The 17,353-nt window shown below is 42.7% G+C and overlaps 2 protein-coding genes across 7 annotated transcripts in view; both read left to right on the top strand.

Annotated features, from left to right (window-relative positions):
- rrn3 (RRN3 homolog, RNA polymerase I transcription factor) overlaps nucleotides 1–6,110 on the top strand; it is a 44,111-nt gene extending 38,001 nt beyond the window's left edge. For all 4 annotated transcript variants that reach the window (XM_041207075.1, XM_041207071.1, XM_041207073.1 and 1 more), the window contains exons 17-18: nucleotides 1,158–1,242; nucleotides 4,624–6,110. In XM_041207075.1, the coding sequence (XP_041063009.1) occupies nucleotides 1,158–1,204 (47 nt within the window). In that variant the 3' untranslated portion in view covers nucleotides 1,205–1,242; nucleotides 4,624–6,110. The remainder of the gene's footprint in view (nucleotides 1–1,157; nucleotides 1,243–4,623) is intronic.
- A 3,789-nt stretch (nucleotides 6,111–9,899) lies between these two features.
- The window catches only part of ntan1 (N-terminal asparagine amidase), a 41,351-nt gene continuing 33,897 nt past the window's right edge, over nucleotides 9,900–17,353 (top strand). For all 3 annotated transcript variants that reach the window (XM_041206033.1, XM_041206032.1, XM_041206031.1), the window contains exons 1-2: nucleotides 9,900–10,050; nucleotides 15,057–15,159. In XM_041206033.1, coding sequence (XP_041061967.1) covers nucleotides 9,970–10,050; nucleotides 15,057–15,159 — 184 coding nt within the window. In that variant the 5' untranslated portion in view covers nucleotides 9,900–9,969. The remainder of the gene's footprint in view (nucleotides 10,051–15,056; nucleotides 15,160–17,353) is intronic.

Raw genomic sequence — 17,353 nt, 5'->3', positions numbered from 1 at the left:
TGAAACCGTACTGGAGGCACATGGATGAAGGTTGCCAACTCTAGCTGGACATATCCTGCTAGACATTGGCAGAAGTGATGTCATTGGAAAGCCGGTGGCATGACGTGAGTGGGTGAATTTCTCCACTGGCCCAATTTCTCATCCACACCGCCACCACATCCCATTTCCCTTGGCCGGTCTCCTAGATTCAGTTTTTTGACATTTTTTTTTTGGTTTTTCCTTTTTCTTCCCGGCAACAACCACCTAAGAGTCTTTTAAATGTTTAATTCTAGCTTCCAGCACGAGTTGTGTTCAACACCTCAAGCCTAGAAGAAAACAAATTTTTAAAAATTGGTGACAGTCCCATCCACAGTCTCTTCAGGGTTGAAGTAACGTGCTTGAACCTTAACGGTGGATACAGGTGCAGGAAAGGCCAAACTTTAAGCAGGGCCTAGGTTGTCATTTTCTGCTCGGTTGCTGCCATTTCAACTGCACTCCTAGTGCCTGAAAGTTACTGAGTTGAACATTTTTTCAACAAATTGAATACGACTTCACAAATAAAAAGTTGCTAAATTAGCAGCTTCACCGATTGCACTATCTTAAGACAATTGACTCTTTTAGGCCTTTTTCATCGATGCAATTTTTCTAACCCAGCAGCAAAGCAGGCAGCAGCACTCCCTCTTACCTGCACCAAGTAGGGGCAGTTGGACGTTCAGACGGTTGCCCTTTACTTTAATCTCTTGCTCCTTTACCTCCTGGTTCCTTCTTAGCTCTCTTGGCCTCTCTCAAGGTCAATTTGAGGCTCAGACAGTGCTGGTGGGAAAAAAGACAGACAACGGCAGCAGCAACATTTGTGAGCACAGTATCCCTACATGGTCACACCAGTTACATCAATGTCATCACACTGGGCCTGCTGCAAACACAGTCATCACTTCTTGAAAGGACTGTGGCTGTGGGCTACGAATTATTATTTTTAAATCTCCCAGATTACTTTTAATAGATGTTGGGATATTGATGGTGAATCTGCTGGACTCCCGGCCATTCTGGGAGGGTTGGCAACCATAATATGGACTCCTGAAATGGGTACACAGTTAACCTTTTAAGTTATACTCATGTACAGCTGGTTACTAAAACTCTGATCATTTTTGAGCATGGATCATAATTTATTTTTCTGACAGATCTAAGAAAATGTTTGATGGTATTTATCGAGTTTGGGAGGATTTGAGCCTTGACGTTCAGGCTCCACAGAAAATCATGAAACAGGTAAGGCACTGCATGATAGTCCAACATGATTTTTTTTAAAATCGCAATGTAGTAAATGGAGGAGTTTGAGATTTTCACTTTTGGTACCACAGGTAGCTGAATTGTTCTTGTTGGGACTGATTTTTATGCCCTTTTTCTGTAAATAGAGGTCCACTGTTAATATTTTTTATAAGGGGATATTCACATAAATTTGTTGATGAGGACGAAGGAGTACTGATTTGTATAACCAGTGTGCAATACTTATGAAGCAGGTTAACAGCCAAAACTTGCAACTAGATCTCTATTCATAGATGTAATTGGAATCTGTAGCATTAGGAAATACAACAAGCAGAGTGTAAAACATCAGAATTAAATTTTAAAAATCAGTAACGATCTCATTTATAGCATCCTTAATGGTCATGGCATGTTTGTATTGTACTAGTGATGTAAATAAATTTCTTGCTCATCTTTTCATCTCACCTGCATTTCTAACCAGCTTAAACTTAAAGCAATAATAAAGTTTTGATCAACTAGTTACTGTACGTTCAATAACACATTCCATGAACACATTTCAAAGGCTAAACAGAAGAGCCACTTTGTAAAGTGCAGTAGGAATAAGTCATGACCAACAGGAACGAGAAACAAGGCAAAGACCTTTCCATACCCACCATTTCCTCCATTTAAGGGTTCCTTAGAGCACCTTGGAGGCTAAATGGAATTGCCCCCCCCCCCCCCACCGAAAGTGAACACAGATGTGTGATTAATTCATGTCCATGGACATAAATGGATAGGCATGATGCCATCTTTATGCTGCTCACTCATTTACATGATTTGTGTGTGTAGCCAGTGTCAAATGTGCTGTTGATTGGCTGCACAGCTCAGCAGTAAACCAACAATCAATACTTGTTAGCACTGCTTAAAGCTGACTGGCACTTAAGAGGGAAGGTACATTGTGGCAGGAGCAGGTGCTGGGAGTTTTGTGGGAGCTGAATCTGACCAGGGAAAGACAGAAAAATGGCGCAAGGTGGGAGACTGAAGCCAGCGGTCTTATCACCTGCCATGCTGCAGCCACTGGGGTAGCACTGTGGGAGCACTAGGATGGGCAAACAAGTGGAAGGCAGTGCCAGAGGATTGCTTGAGGGTGTTTAATTATTATTTGTATGCAATATGACATAATTTCATTTATAAATTTGATTTGGAATGTGTATTTCTGGTGGTTTCTGTTTTGTAATGTAGCCAAGCGGGTAATGTGTTCATCAGTGAAAGAGGGAAAATGAGTATGAGACTCTTGGTGAGTGAGGGATTTGGTTTGCAGTTATTGGTAGCACACTTTGAGTGCTTCATATGTAGCATAGGCAGAAAGGAGCTGTCTAGGTTGTTGCTTCCCTTCCTCTTCCTCCTTACCATCTTGCCAAATAACTGGTTCCAAAGGCTGCCCCCTCATAATTGTTAACGTTGTGCACCATATGGCTCTTGAGACCCATTCACTTGAGTTTTGCAGGGCTCCTCCAGAGTGGTCCAGCTAGTGGAATCCTTGCTTCAGCATTCCAGTGGTTTGCTCTATCACTTTTCGTGTGGGAGCGTGGCTTTCATTGTATGCATGCTGTACATGTGTGTGGGTTGTGTTCCTGAGTCATGAGCCATTTCAGCGGACAGGCTTTGTTTCCCAATAGCCGTTCTTTGGTTTGCTGTGGTGGCTGAAATGCTGCAGAAGGCATCAGAACCGCTGACAGCAAACCAAGCGTTGCCCTGCATGATGTGCTGCCTATGGTCACACATCAGCAGGACGTTGGAAGAGCGGAATCCCTTTCAGTACATGGCAGAATTGAAGTGCATTGCCCACAGCATCTGTGAAGTCAAGACACCTGGCACCGTGAGAAAACCAGTAGTCCTATCAAAATTCTCGTGCTCAATCTGCTTGTTTTTCGCATGAGGAAATGAAATGAAATTAGCACCCTTTGACAAGTGTCTCAATGGCTTCTCTTATGTGACAGTGGATAGCAAATTGTGTGGCGTTACTAATTTCTCTAGCTCCAGCCTGGAAGATTTCAGACACCGAATAGTTCATCACCATGGTGGTCTTCACTGCCATTGACAATGCCCTTGCCCTGCTCTGAGGTTGCAGTTGTGGCTGTGGCAGGTGGTAGATTTCAGTGAAGATGTCCTCAGTGAAGTTTAGAGGTTTCACACATTGTTCGGGTAGGGGAATTACTACTGGAATACCCTTGGCAGACTAGGCATCCTCCTACTGTGATCTCTCCCTCAACCCCCATTCCACCTCACTTCTAACAGCCTGTTCTGCACTGCATGGCCTCTGCTCATTGACCAGTTATACTCTGTTCTGAGAGGAAGACCTTTGTAGGAGCAACTGGTTTGTGCAGAAGCCTTGCAGTGAACAAAAGTACTTCCACGTCTGTCACAGCACTCTCTGTAACCTCTTGAAACTTGAAACAACTATGGAAACACCAAGCACCCACAGAGTTGTAGCAGCACCCAGAAGAAACTAATTAGCACCTCACCTGTGTAAAAAAAAAAAAAAGTTGATCACTTTAAATAATGCAGGGAAGTTCTTCCTGCTGCTTAACACATGCTCAGCTGTGTGAGCTTGAGAGGTTGGCCACTGGAGTCTCGAACTGCAAAATGGCAATGTTGGCATCAAATCAGCTTTGTAGCTGATTGACATCATGATCTGCCTGCTGTACATACTTCTGGCATTCACTGTATGTGTGCTAATGAATTAACTCAGATGCTTTGCATCAGAAGTATTCTCGTGACACAGATACTATTTGGATCCCTTACAGCACTTGCTGTGTCCAAAACACAAGTACTGCCAAGCCCAAGTTCTTGCAGCCCATATCCCCATGGGGCCTATTCTTGTAAAAGATCCATTGTTGCTGAATGGAAATGCCTGTGTCATTGTGTTATTGAGGGTCCTTGTGCTTAAATTTCTACAGTAGTCATTGCTAATTAACTGGAATTTTTAAAATAATTATGTCACTATCATTTAACTTTGAGGAAAACAAAATGTTGAGTCTCAACAGGCAAACACCAAAGTGGTTAACACTTTGAAAAAATGTTGGTACCGCTGCACCTTTTCATTGAGTAGAGCTGTCTTACACTAGCAACCTGCCCTCTAGTTAAACAGCTACCATCAGTTGCCACTGTGAGATCCTAACGAGAGAGCAAGTTTGCTAAACGTTTGTTTACTATTCCAAAACTCTCTTCACCTGAGATGACTGACTAGACTCCTGACTGTCACGACCAGCAGATCTGGGTGAAAGAAACATTCACTTGCACTGAGATGTGTTGGTTGGTAAGCCACTGCTGTGACTGTCAAGAAACTGGGTCGTATTAGTTTGGCTTTAAAATACTTAATGGTGATCCTTTACCATCAACTCTTAGGATACAGCTGAAGATGAAGAGGATGATTTCTTAAAAGTCGAGTCACTGCAAGATGAGACTCTTGGGATCACACCGAGCTCTTTCGAATCTCACATGCAAAGTCCTAGCAGTGTTGAGTCTCCACGGGCTGTGTTTCCACTGCATCACTTTTGAACTTAATTGTCAATCAGATAAAGGTGGAAACTTTTAGATGCAGTTTCAAACAAAGTTGCTTTCTGTTCGTAAGATCGGCACCAGCAGCATAATATAAGATGGAGAAGAAAATGCTGCATCAGAGACTATTCAGGAACATTGTAAACTGAAGTTTACTTTTGTCTGGACCACTATTTTTCTTTGACTCAGAGTTCATTTGTCTAATTGATTCAGCTGTTGTGTAAATGTTTTTGTATATTTGTGTATAAAGCAATTTGTAAATCTTAACATCTGCTATGTTTTTGTTTTAAATGATTATCATCAGTTGCTTTTTAAAGTATATTTGGTTTGGTTCCATATTTGTTTGATCCCCCTAGTTGGATCAAATTTATTTTCTTTCAGGAATGAAAAATATGTCAATTACTAGTTGAAGACAAGAATACACAAAAAGCAGTTTGTCACGATTTCCAAATCACGATAGCGAACTTGTAATTCCAAGTACTGATTTTTTTCTTATGTCTGAATTATTAAAATAATGTTTCAAATTCTTTTCACTACTTGCTTTTGTAAGAAGGGTTCACCTTTTGCATTTGATACAGGCAATTGATGCTAAATTCCAGTTTGCTCTCCTTTTTTTCAGTTATTGACTTTGGCTGCTTTTCCTTTAAAAACAAGCAGCTGAATGAAAGCACTGATGAATGATTTCTTTTGTAATCCTGACCTAAATATAACACCTACTGGAACTGAAAGTAGCTAGCTCAAAATTGTTTTTCTTTTATCTACCTGGCTTCAAATTGCAGCCATGTTAATTACATCAACCAAAATGTTATTGATGTATGGTGTGCCATTTAGTGCCTGGTGAAGCAGCAAGAATTGGATCACATTTCAGTGTAGAGCACCCTAGAGAAACATTGGGTTCTAGCATTGGAGCTGTACTTGGTAGCTTGCATGTCTTTCTTTTGAGGTGAACACTCACTTTTATGTTATTAGCCTCACTTTTTAAAAAAAAAAAACCTTGACAAAGTGATGCCTTGTTGCTTGAGGTGTTACTGGGATTTTAACAGTGCTCTAAATTCATAATTGCAAGTGAACAACCTCTCTAGCCTGGAAAAATTAAATTTTATATTTGTGGCATGTCAAATATCTGCATTCTGATAAATTGTATATGTTTTAAGACATTTTCAAAGTTTCTTTATGAAATTTCAGCTTCTAACTTCATTTCTCATGTATGTACCAATCGCTATTTCATTGTCTGTAAAAATTATTGATTCAGATTTTATGGTTTTAATCATGGAGAAAATGTTCAGCACCCTCTGGCATCAGCACATGCACAATAAAATGTAAAAATCCTGAAAGTGCTGTAAGTGATTCCCTGCTGCTCTACAGGGTGTGCGGTTGAGGTTACCACTGATGGCAATCTTTGGAAATCACTAAACTGACGACAGCTTTCCTTTTTGTGCTGTAATATTGCAGTTTAAAACCCCTTCCCGAAATGTTATGCCTTGTTAATGCAAAGTAACTGAGTTTTAATGGTGTACTAAGTCATTACATCTGACCAACAGAAGCACTACTACTAACTGAGCTGTCCAAGTTCTAAAGGGCATAAATGCTAGACTCGGTCTGTGACAGGTGGTGAAAGAACCAGCTAAAGGGAAAAACCTACTTGACTCGTCCTCACCAATCTACCTGTTGCAGATGTATCTGTCAGTGACAGTATTGGTAGGGGTGACCACCGTTTGGTCCTTGTGGAGACTAAGTCCCATTTTCACATTTGAGGATGCCTTCCATCTTGTGTGGTGCTATCACTGTGTTAAATGGGATAGATTTTGAACCGATCTGGCAACTCAAAATTGAGCATCCATGAGGCAATGTGTGCCATCAGCAACAGCAGAAATGTACTCAACTACAATCTGTAACCTCATGGCTCGGCATCCCCCACTCTATTAGTACCAAGCCAGGGGATGAACACTGGTTCAATAAAGAGTGCAGGAGGGCATGCCAGGAGCAGCACCAGGCATACTTAAAAATGAGGTGTCAACCTGATAAAGCTACAGCACAGGATTATTTGCATGCCAAACAGCAGAAGCAGCATGTGATAGAGCTAAGTGATCCCACAGCCAACAGATCAGATCTAAGACAAAAACAAAAATAACTGGAAAAACTCAGCAGGTCTGACAGCATCTGCGAAGAGGAACACAATCAACGTTTAGAGACTGTATGACTCTTCATCAGAACTAAGGTCTGCAGTCCTGCCACATCCAGTCATGAATGGTAGACAGTAAAACAACGAACTGAAGGAGGAGGCTCCACAAATGTCGACATCCTCAATGATGGGAAAGGCAGCACATCAATGCAAAAGACAAGAAGTATTTGTATCAACCTTCAGCCAGAGTGGATGATCCATCTCCGCTTCCTCTGGAGGAGGAATGCCATTCTTCAGCTCAATTCAATTCACTGCATGTGATGTCAAATGGCTGAAGGCACTGGATACTGAAAAGGCTATGGGATCTGACAGCTTTCCAGCAATAGTACTGGAGACTTGAGCTCCAGAACTAGCAGTGTCCTTAGCCAAAAAAAAATACTCAACGTCAACTGTACCCCTCTCCTCAGATGCTGTCAGACCTGCTGAGTTTTTCCAGGTATTTTTGTTTTTGTTCCAGCATCCGCATTATTTTGCTTTTATTTTAGTGTCCTTAGCCAAATTGTTCCGGTACAGCTATAACACTGGCATCTGCCCGGCAAGATGGAAAACTGCCGAAGGATGTCTGGTCCACAAAGCGTAGGGCAAATCCAACCCAGCACATTACCATCGCATCTGTCTACTGTCAAACATTAAAGTGAAGGAAGGGGTCATTGACAGTGCTATCAAGCAGCACTTAGTTAGCAATAACTTGCTTACTGATGCTGAGTTTGGGTTCTGACTGGGTCATTCAGCTCCTGACCTCATTACAACCTTAGTCCAAACATGGACAAAAGAGCTGAACTGAAGATGACAGTGATTGCTTTTGACATCAAGGCAGCATTTGACTAAGTGTGGCATCAAGGAGCTCTAGCAAAACTGGAGTCAATGGGAATTAGTGGGCAGGGAAAGCTCTCCACTGGTTAGAGTCATACCTAACACAAAGGAAGATGATTGTGCTTGTTTGGAGGTCAATCATCTCAAACCTGGGACATCAATGCATGAGTTCCTTGGGGTAGTGTCCTAGGCCCACGATCTTCAGCTGCTTCATCAATGACCTTCCCTCCATAAGGTCAGAAGTGGGGATGTTCACTGATGACTGTGCAATGTTCACCATCCGTGACTGGGTCTGTGCCAATATGCAACAAACCCTGGGTAACATTCAGGCTTGGGCTGATAAGTGGCAAGTAATATTTGTGCCATGCTAAGCAATAACCATCTCCAACAAGAGAAAATCCAAACATGTCTCCTCAACATTCAATGGCATGACTATCACTGAATCCCCCACTATTAACCTGTGGGTTGCAGTTGACTGGAAGCAACTGGACCAGCCATATAAATACTGTGGCTACAAGAGCAGGTCAGAGGCTGGGAATTCTGTGGAGAGTAACTCTCCTCCTGACTCCACAAAGGCTGTCCCCCCCCCCCCCCCAATCTACAAGTCACAAGTCATAAGTGTGAGGGAATACTCTCCACTTGCCTGGATGAGTGCAGCTCCAACAACATTCAGAGTGACATCATCCAGGACAAAACAGCCCACTTGATTGGCACCCCATTCACCACCTCCAACATCCATTCTCTTTGCCACTGACACAGTGTCAGCAGTGTGCACCATCTACAAGATGTACTGCAATAACTCACCAAGGCTCCTTCAACAGTACCTTCCAAACCTGTGATCTCTACCAGCCAGAAGGATAAGGGCAGCAGGTGCATGTGAATACCATCACCCACAAGTTCCACTCCAAGCCAAACCCCAGCCTGACTTGGAACTATATCGCCCATTCCTTCACTGTCACTGGGTCAACATCTTGGAACTCCCTCCCTAAAAGCACTATGGGTGTACCTACACCACATGGACTGCAGTGGTTCAAGAAGTAGCTCATCATCACCTTCTCAAGGGTAATTAGGGATGGGCAATAAAAAAGTTGCTGGCCTAGCCAATGACACTCATGTCCCGTGAAAGAATAAAAGAAAACTACCTTTCTGGCCCTGAAAAACTAATTTTATATTTGTGAAGTCAATTTTTTGCAATCATAAACTTGTGTGTTGATGACCTTTCTTCAGAATTCACGAATATTGTACTTGTTTGTGTATGGTTTTAACCAGTATGACTTTAACCTCTTCTCTTCCCCCCCCCCCCAACCCCCCACAATGTACATTGTACTAAGTGCTTGAATGTAAAATTGAACCTAAGATGATTGATCATGGCTTTCCAAAGGAAATTGGATAAGCAGCTGGAGAAAGAAGATTTGCATGGCTATGGGAAACTGCGTTGGACTAACTGATTTGCTCTTTGAAAGCAGGCGTAGACATGGTGAGCTGAATGATCTCCTCCGCTGTAACCATTCTCTGATTAGTATATTTATTATAGTATGGATTCTTGCATGATGTTTGATTTAACAAGATGATCTAAAACTGTCTTAATAGTTGCCATGCGCTGCTAACTAGACCCAAGCTACTCAATGGATATATAGAGTGAGAATCGAACAATGTATGAACACAAGTTCCCACGTTTTAGAGGTAAGAGATAAAACAGAAAATGCTGGGGATTCTTAGCAGGTCAGGCAGCATCTGTGGAGAGATGGGGACAAAGAGTTAATGTTTTAGGTCAACCTGAAACGTTAACTCTGCTTCTCTCTGCACAGAAGCTGCCTGACCTGAGCATTCTCAGCATTTTCTTTTATTTATCTCAGATTTCCAGCATTATGCTGTCGTTTCAGCTGAAAGTAGCGAGATCTGCGTCTCTCTGTAGGGTGCAACCGTGGCTGCCGATCAGCTGCAGGGTCTGGGCTGCTAAGAGCTTCGTGATATCGTGGGCACGCACGGGGCTGGGGCTGGGGCTGGCTCGCGTTGGACTGTGGGACCTGTAGTTCCGAGCGCCGGTACCGCCCCCCCGGAAATGACGGAGTTCCACCCCCCCCCTCCCCCCGTCGGTGACTACAACTCCCAGAGAGCAGGGCGGGTGCATGTGACGTAGGCGGTCGGGCGGTTGGGCGGTGGGTGACTGACTGACTGGAGAGGCGGTGGCTGCAGCTATGCCGCTTGTCATCAGTGACCGCCCGATTCACCTACCGTCGTCCAGCCGGGACTTCATTGATCGTTACTCGCAGTTAAAGGTGAAGTGAGCCGGGAGTTTATTCACTGGGAAGCGTTCTGAGCCCGGGCTGGGCTGGGCTTACCTGACCTGTCCGGCTGGGAATGGATGAAGAGTTGGAGCCAGTGCCCATGGGCAGGGAGGGAGAGACCTTACATTGGAAATACAGCACACTTGGCCTTCATCTTGTGCAGCACCTTTTGAGTAATTTCTGAATGCCTTCCCAACTCCTATTCAATACTGACCAGGAGGCTAATAGATGGCAGTTTGAATAACCACCCTAAACTCACTGAAATGGCTTTTTTTGTTGTTGTTGTTGTTGTTGTTGGTTCTCCAGATGTGGGCTTCGCTGGCTCTGGGCCAGCCTTTATTGTCCACCCCTGGTTGACCTTGAGAAGGTGGTGGTGGTGGTGGTGGTGGTGGTGGTGGCGGCGGCGAGCCACCGCTTTGAACGGCTGCAGTCCCTGGGGTGTAGGCGCACCCACTGCCGCTGTTGGGGAGGAGGGGGTGGGGGTGGGGGGGGGGTGGGGGGGGGGGGTGTTCCAGGATTTTGACCCAGCGACGGTGAAGGAGCGGCCGGTACGTTTCCGAGTCAGGATGGGGGAGCGGCTTGGAGGGGAACTTCCAGGTGGTGGGTGTTCTCCTAGGTGGCGGTGGTCACGGGTTTGAAATCGAAGGAACCTGGGTGAGTTGCTGCGGTGCATCTTGTCGGTGGTACACACACTGCTGCCACTGTGAGTCGGTGGTGGAGGGAGTGAATGTTTGCGGACGGGGCGCCGATCAAGCGGGGCTGCTTTGTCCTGGATGGTGTCGAGCTTCTTGAGGGTTGTTGGTGCTGCACTCATCCAGGCAAGTGGAGCGTATTCTAATCACACTCCGAATTTGGGCCTTGTAGATGGTGGACAGGCTTTGAGGAGTCAGGAGGTGAGTTACTTGCCACAGGATTCCTAGTCTCTGACCTGCTCTTGTAGCCACAGTATTTATATGGCTAGTCCAGTTCAGTTTCTGGTAAATGGTAATCCCCCCCAGGATGTTGATAGTGGGGGATTCAGGGTGGTAATGCCATTGAATGCCAAGGGGAGATGGTTGGATTCTCTTGTTGATGGTCATTGCCTGGCACTTGTGTGACACGAATGTTACTTGCTACTTATTCTCCAGGTCTTGCTGCATATGAACATGGACTGCTTCAGTACCTGTGGAGTTGCAAATGGTGCTGAACATTGTGTAGTCATCAGTGATAGTTATGTATTGTATGTGCAACTGGTTTGGACTTATTCCTGGAAGTTTCATCATATTATCAATATTTAGCTCTGGATCAACATCACAAACACAAAACCATTATGTGGTCATTTATCTCAATGCTGTATGTGGGATCTTTCTTGTGCACAAACTGATGGCTGCATCCTTATCCATGACATTACAATACATTTCAGAAAGTACTTTGTCAGCAAAGGACCTCATGAAAGGTACTATATAAATGAAAATCCTTTCTTTATAAGACCCTGCCTCCAGCCCCCTGTTGCCGCACTTCCAATATTTTAAAACTGATTAACTTTTTTTCTCCTGGGTTGCTCTCAACAGTGTCTTGGAGAGCAATCTTTAATTCCCACAGACTCCACTATAATCCTCAGGGTTTAGCAACCATATGGAGGACAGCCGGACTGACAAAACAAACTGTATAAAACCTGAGCGCATGAGCCATCGGCAGACGAAATCAATTGCGATTAAATGTACTGTAAAGTTTTCCTCTTTGGATTGGGAAAAGTGAAGGATCAAGCAAAATACTAGTTATATTACTAACGCTAAAGAATTTTAATGACCTTTAGAGAGAAGAACATAAATAACTTTGTTCTGGGGAGTGCAACTTAAAACTGAGTAATCACTTTCTTTATTTTAGGAGATAAAGGAGTTCTTGTTTTTATTGATGCCTTCTTTAACTACCTCTTGTGATTTAAATCATTTTAAGGCTGCATCTTTTATATTTTTGATACTGGGACAACAGCTCATACTGAATTCCTGCACCGTAGAGCTTCCCTAGTCTTTCTTGAGAGTGGGCACTAATAAGTCCAACTTAATTTCATTTGTAAAGAAGCTATCTTAATTTTTACATGTAATTCCTTGAGTGTGTAATATTGGGCTCCAATAATAGGCTAGGTATTGAGACGAAAGGGTACAACACAGATTCACTAAGAATGTTGCCTAATCTGAGAAAATATAAATCCAGAGGAAAATCTTGGGAAAAGTGTGTCTTACGTGATAAAAGCATGTACAATTTTGAAAAAATGAGACATGGTAGATGGGAATAGACTGCTTCCATGCAGTAGTTGGGTGAAGAACAGAGTCACAGATACAGAATTAAAATAAAGGTAGAACTGAGGGCAGGAGAAATTTCTTTACAATGTTAGAGGATGTGAAATTTTCTTAGCTCCTGCTTCAAAGACTGCCCTCCTATGACAGCATTTAAAATTAGATAGGTGGGTGAAGCAAATGGAGTTGAAGGGCTTTGGCCAGAAGATAGATAAATGTGTTTAGAACTACTTTCTTATATAGATGGTAAATGCCAACATGGCTTGGTTGGGCTGAATGCCTGTTTCCATGTTGTAACACATTTATTTCAATGTATTTTAAAATAGAACAGTGCTGCTGAAGATCCATCAGATCCAATGGCGTGATTTGGCCTCATGCCCTGAACCCATATTGCAATCCGTGTATCATTGTGCAGTCAGTATGAGTGCTGCGATTTGGGTATTATGGTACTTGGCCCGTGTTATACTCTATTATTTGCTGAATTATATTTCAGATACTGCTGTAGAAACATTCTGATGGTGATCAGGCTGATTTTCAGCCTGGCCAGAGCCTGTGTGTGCAGTCTTACCAAACAATTTTTTTGTATTCTGCATTTCTTTGTATTCAAATGACAAAGGCATGTAACCATTTCAGCAGGTATCACTGGGTCCTGACTTTTTTCCCCTCCCCCTCCTAGCCGAGGACCCATTATAGTGCCCCATTGCTGCCCTTGTTAAATCAGCTACTCAGGATAGAATGAGCATTAGATCTGTGGAAGGTCAGGGCCCTGTGGCTCATGCTGCATCATGTGGTGTGTGTGCCTCCTGAACAGTCAGGAGAATTGCATAACTGAAAGTTTTGACGTGCACTCAGAGTTTGCGTTGTGGGTAGATATCTCTCATCTGGAATAACTAGTTCAATCATGCGTATCAAACATAGCAATCATTCCAAGTATCAGTGTGTCACTGATTAAGTTCAGATTTAATGTAAGCTCTGCTCTGCAGTATCGTCAGTCCAAAGACTAAAAACTATAAAGGATCAAATTCTGCCCCTTACAACCCAAGATGGATTCCCTGTTGAGTTTACTAATCTCTCTGGTAATAACATGGATAAATCATTGCTAGAGATCAAAACTAATTTGGAGGATATGAAAGATAAAATTGATAAATATTGTAACTGGTGTTAGGAAATAGACATAGTTTAAGTCAGTAATATTGGCATTTGTGGGTGTTAGGAATGAGTTTTAGCTTTAAAGTTTAAGTTTATTTGTATCTCTGTATCTGTATGTTAAGAAAGGCCAAATTGAATTTGTTTCACTTTAAAAGATGCTTGCATTTGTAATGAGATTTTTATGACTGTAAGCCAAGTTAAGCAAACAAGAGTAGAAAAGAGTGCTGTTGCCTAGCAGCAGTGGTCCAGAGAGGCAGGTTCCTCCCATAGACACACACATACAAGAGAAACAGCAGTTTGATTTTAGAAGCTGTTTGAGTGCGGTTAGTTTTGAAAGTACCTGTCAGGAGAGACTGGAGCAAAGCCAATCCCAAGCAAAAGAAAAGACCCCAAAATCCTGGGATGTGGAACAGGGGAAAGTCCCAAGCAGACCTTCTAGTCAAAGGAAGGACAGGAACCTGGAAACGGTCATGTTAAGAGTAGGGGCAGAGAGAGAGGCTCCAAGCTTCAGATTTAAAGAGACAAAAGCTGCAGAAAGCAGATTTAAAGCAAGAACAACTTGCAGATCTATGTGGAAGACTGGAACCTGATTGCACTTTTTGTGATAGCCATTTTGAAATGTTTTGTAATGTTCTATGAATAAAGTATATGTAAAAGAAAAACAGCTTGCAAGAGGCAAGAAGGTCCAGAGAGTTGGCTGAAGGTCTGTAACTCTTTGCTCTGGGCGTGTGAAGCAGTGGTATTGTTGTTGGCTGAGTTGGTGAGAGAGAGTGCGTGGAAGGCAGATTGAATGCATGTGGTGACCCAGGGAAGAGGAACATTGGAAGGAGAGTTCAAAACCCTGGAGGTGAACCCTTGCGGAAGGTGTCTGAGAGAAAATGTTGGTTTGGGAGAAGATTCCAAAGCGAAGTCTTAGAGACTGGAGATTGGAAACCCTTGTGTGAAAGACAGAGTGCAGTGAGACTGGTTGCCTCACGGTGTGACAAACGTTTGGGGGAGTTGAGGAGAGATCCATAGCATCTGGATGGGATAGCATCTGTCACTTGGTTACAGAGTGTGGGGTGTCTGACCACAGGATTCCTATTGGTACATGGACTGTGTACTTAATATGAACATTAGAGTATAAGATAAGCTTTGTAACTTGTGTTATCCTTACAAATCTGTATACACCTGTAAAAGGTATGGTTGTGGGTGAAGGAATATTGTAATATAGTTCATCTTTTCTTGTTGAATAAATGTTTTATTTTGTTAAAAGTTCATCAGCTGACTCCTGTGACTCTGTTCAGTAGCTGCTACTCCACGTAGCTAAACAAGCAAATTAAAAGTTAGGATCTATCAAGCTGGGTTCCACTCTGGGATCAGGCTTGTCCAGGGGTAACCTCAACTGGAGATCATAACACTGGAGAAACTAACATGAACAGCCGTACCTTAGAACTTTTTTATTTTGTGATTCTTTTTTTTTCATTGAGTTAGGCTTCTAAGCAGAGTAAGCTGAAATGGATGCATACCACCTCACTGAAGGTAAATTATATAATACGCAATAGTAAACACGAATTTTGTTATTTCATGCAGGAAGGTGCAAAATCTCTGAAGTCAAAGCCAGTGCGCAGGATAGGTCCTAAAGGTCTTTTATATGTTCAACAAAGAGAATTTGCAGCAACAACTCCTCAGGATGGTAAGCATCATTACCTTTCACAGTTTTGAAGATAAAGTTAGAAGAATGAAGAAGTACAATTTGCTGCCTTATATTTTCCCATTTCCCATCTTATTGATTTTCATTTTCTTTTTCCCAAATTAATGTCTGTCCACTGGCTGCACAATGTGGAGCTGATCCAGTTACCTTCCAAAGTTTAATGGAGTCAGTTTAGTGCACTAGGTGGCAGTCTATCTACAAACATTAGAAAAAAGTTGTCCCATAAATTAAGTTTAGCTTGTCACTTCTTTGTCTTACAGTTATATGCATTACTGTTTTTATTCCCTCTACACCCATCTTATCAATCCCCTTCCATTTTAAACCCCATTAGCAATATTCTGTTGCCCCGTTTATCTTAATGAGAACGATTGCAACTTTTCAAAAAGAAGGAAAGAACTTTATTTACATAATGCCTTTTACAATCTCAAAGTGCTTTATGGTCAGTGAAGTACTTTTTGTAGTGTAGTCATGTCCGAAACACCTTGCTGAGCACAGATTGGCCATTATGTCCACCTGCACTTCAAAATAAATTGGTAGGTTGTAAAAAGCTCCTTGGGGTGTAATGAGGGTATAAGCCATTTTTGGAGGTCAGCAATTCTACTGAGTTAGACAATGGAAGAGGCATTGGAAGAGGATGGTGCAGTTGACTGTGGCAAAAGCTGCACAGAGAGGTCAACAAAGACACACAAGGATAATGACCAATGTAACGAACATATGAATTAGGAGCAGGAGTAAGCCACTTGGTCCCTTGAGCCTGCTCTGCCATGCAATAAGATCATGGCTGATCTGAATGTAACCTCAATCCCACATCCCTGCCTACCCCGAATAACCTTTCACCGCCCCCCCTCTTATTAATCAAGAATCTATCTAGCTCTGCCTTAAAAATATTCAAAGACTCTGCTTCCACCAGCTTTTGAGAAAGAGCGTTCCAAACACTCTCAACCCTTTGAGAGATAAAAGTTCTCCTTATCTCTGTCTTAAATGTTAGTCACAGAATGCCATTTATGACTTTAGGGTTCCTTCAGTCCTGTGGCAATGGTGGAATCCTGATGGAAGAGAGTCAAAATGTTGCGGGAAATAGGGACATGGATTAGGGAGGCAACAACATTTTCCAGGACTTTAGAGATAAAGGGGAAAGTGGAGGCAGTATTTTGCAAGGATAGAAAGGTTGAAGGTGTCTTTTTTTGCTGGTTTTGACAGGGAGGGGGACAGTACCTGATGAGAGGAAACCTTTTACAATGTCAATTTGCATGGGTGCCAGGAAGGAAAGTTGGCAAGTCAGCAAGTGTGCAAATGAAGTCAAGGGAGCAGAACAAAATCTCATGGACAAGTTGGACTCTGAGGTGGTTTGATAAGTGATAGGAAAGAACTGAGAGAAAGTCATCAGTTCAGACCTAGTGCAATTGATAGCCTGTGGGAGGTTTGGCTTGGTGAATAAGAGGAAGGGAGCAAGCAGCAGAGGTAGTTGACTGGTTGATCTCAATCTTCGTAACAAAAAAATCCATGAGTTGCTCATACCAATTGTTGCAGGTAAAAGTGGAGAGAATGGGGGGAAATTATAATCACATTTAGCAGTGAAAGAAAGAATACAGGTTATCTTTTTTCCAGGATATTTCTATAGAAGTAGGTGGCATTGGCAGAGGAGAGTGAGGCTGGATAGCACTTGGTGTGATCCAGCCAGATCTGGTAATGGATGGCTAATCCAGTTCTGTGACAGATTTATTCAAGTCTTCACCTCTTGGATTTGAGGGAGTGAAAATGGAGGCTGTATCAGGAAGCTAGGAGAAGGTAAAGGTTTTCCAGAGATAAGGGCACAAGCCATCAATTTTATGGACCTTTGTCAAACAGGAGAGACTTTTGTTCTGGGTTCAATGTCTGCTGTCAGATGAACAAACCCATCCATATCACCAAGTTATGAATGTTTAAATGGCAAAATTAAACTCAGCTACTTATGAGTACACAGTGGCACTGTATAATATGCCAAGCAGGCCAAGCCAAGAGCTTAATTTGGGCATGGACTGTTAGTTTAGTACCTGCAGGTATATTGTTAGGCATGACTCGTGTGTTTTATTTATAGCGTTGTGACCATTGTGGCATCACTCTTACACAATTCTTTGTTCACCTTCAACAGAAATAAAATTTCCATCGAGTACTTGGAGCAGAGATGGGAATACAC

The sequence above is a fragment of the Carcharodon carcharias genome, chromosome 15 (assembly GCF_017639515.1).
Source record: "Carcharodon carcharias isolate sCarCar2 chromosome 15, sCarCar2.pri, whole genome shotgun sequence".
NCBI lineage: Eukaryota > Metazoa > Chordata > Chondrichthyes > Lamniformes > Lamnidae > Carcharodon > Carcharodon carcharias.
Note: the sequence above shows the minus strand (reverse complement) of the source record. Positions and strands in the feature narration are given on the sequence as shown.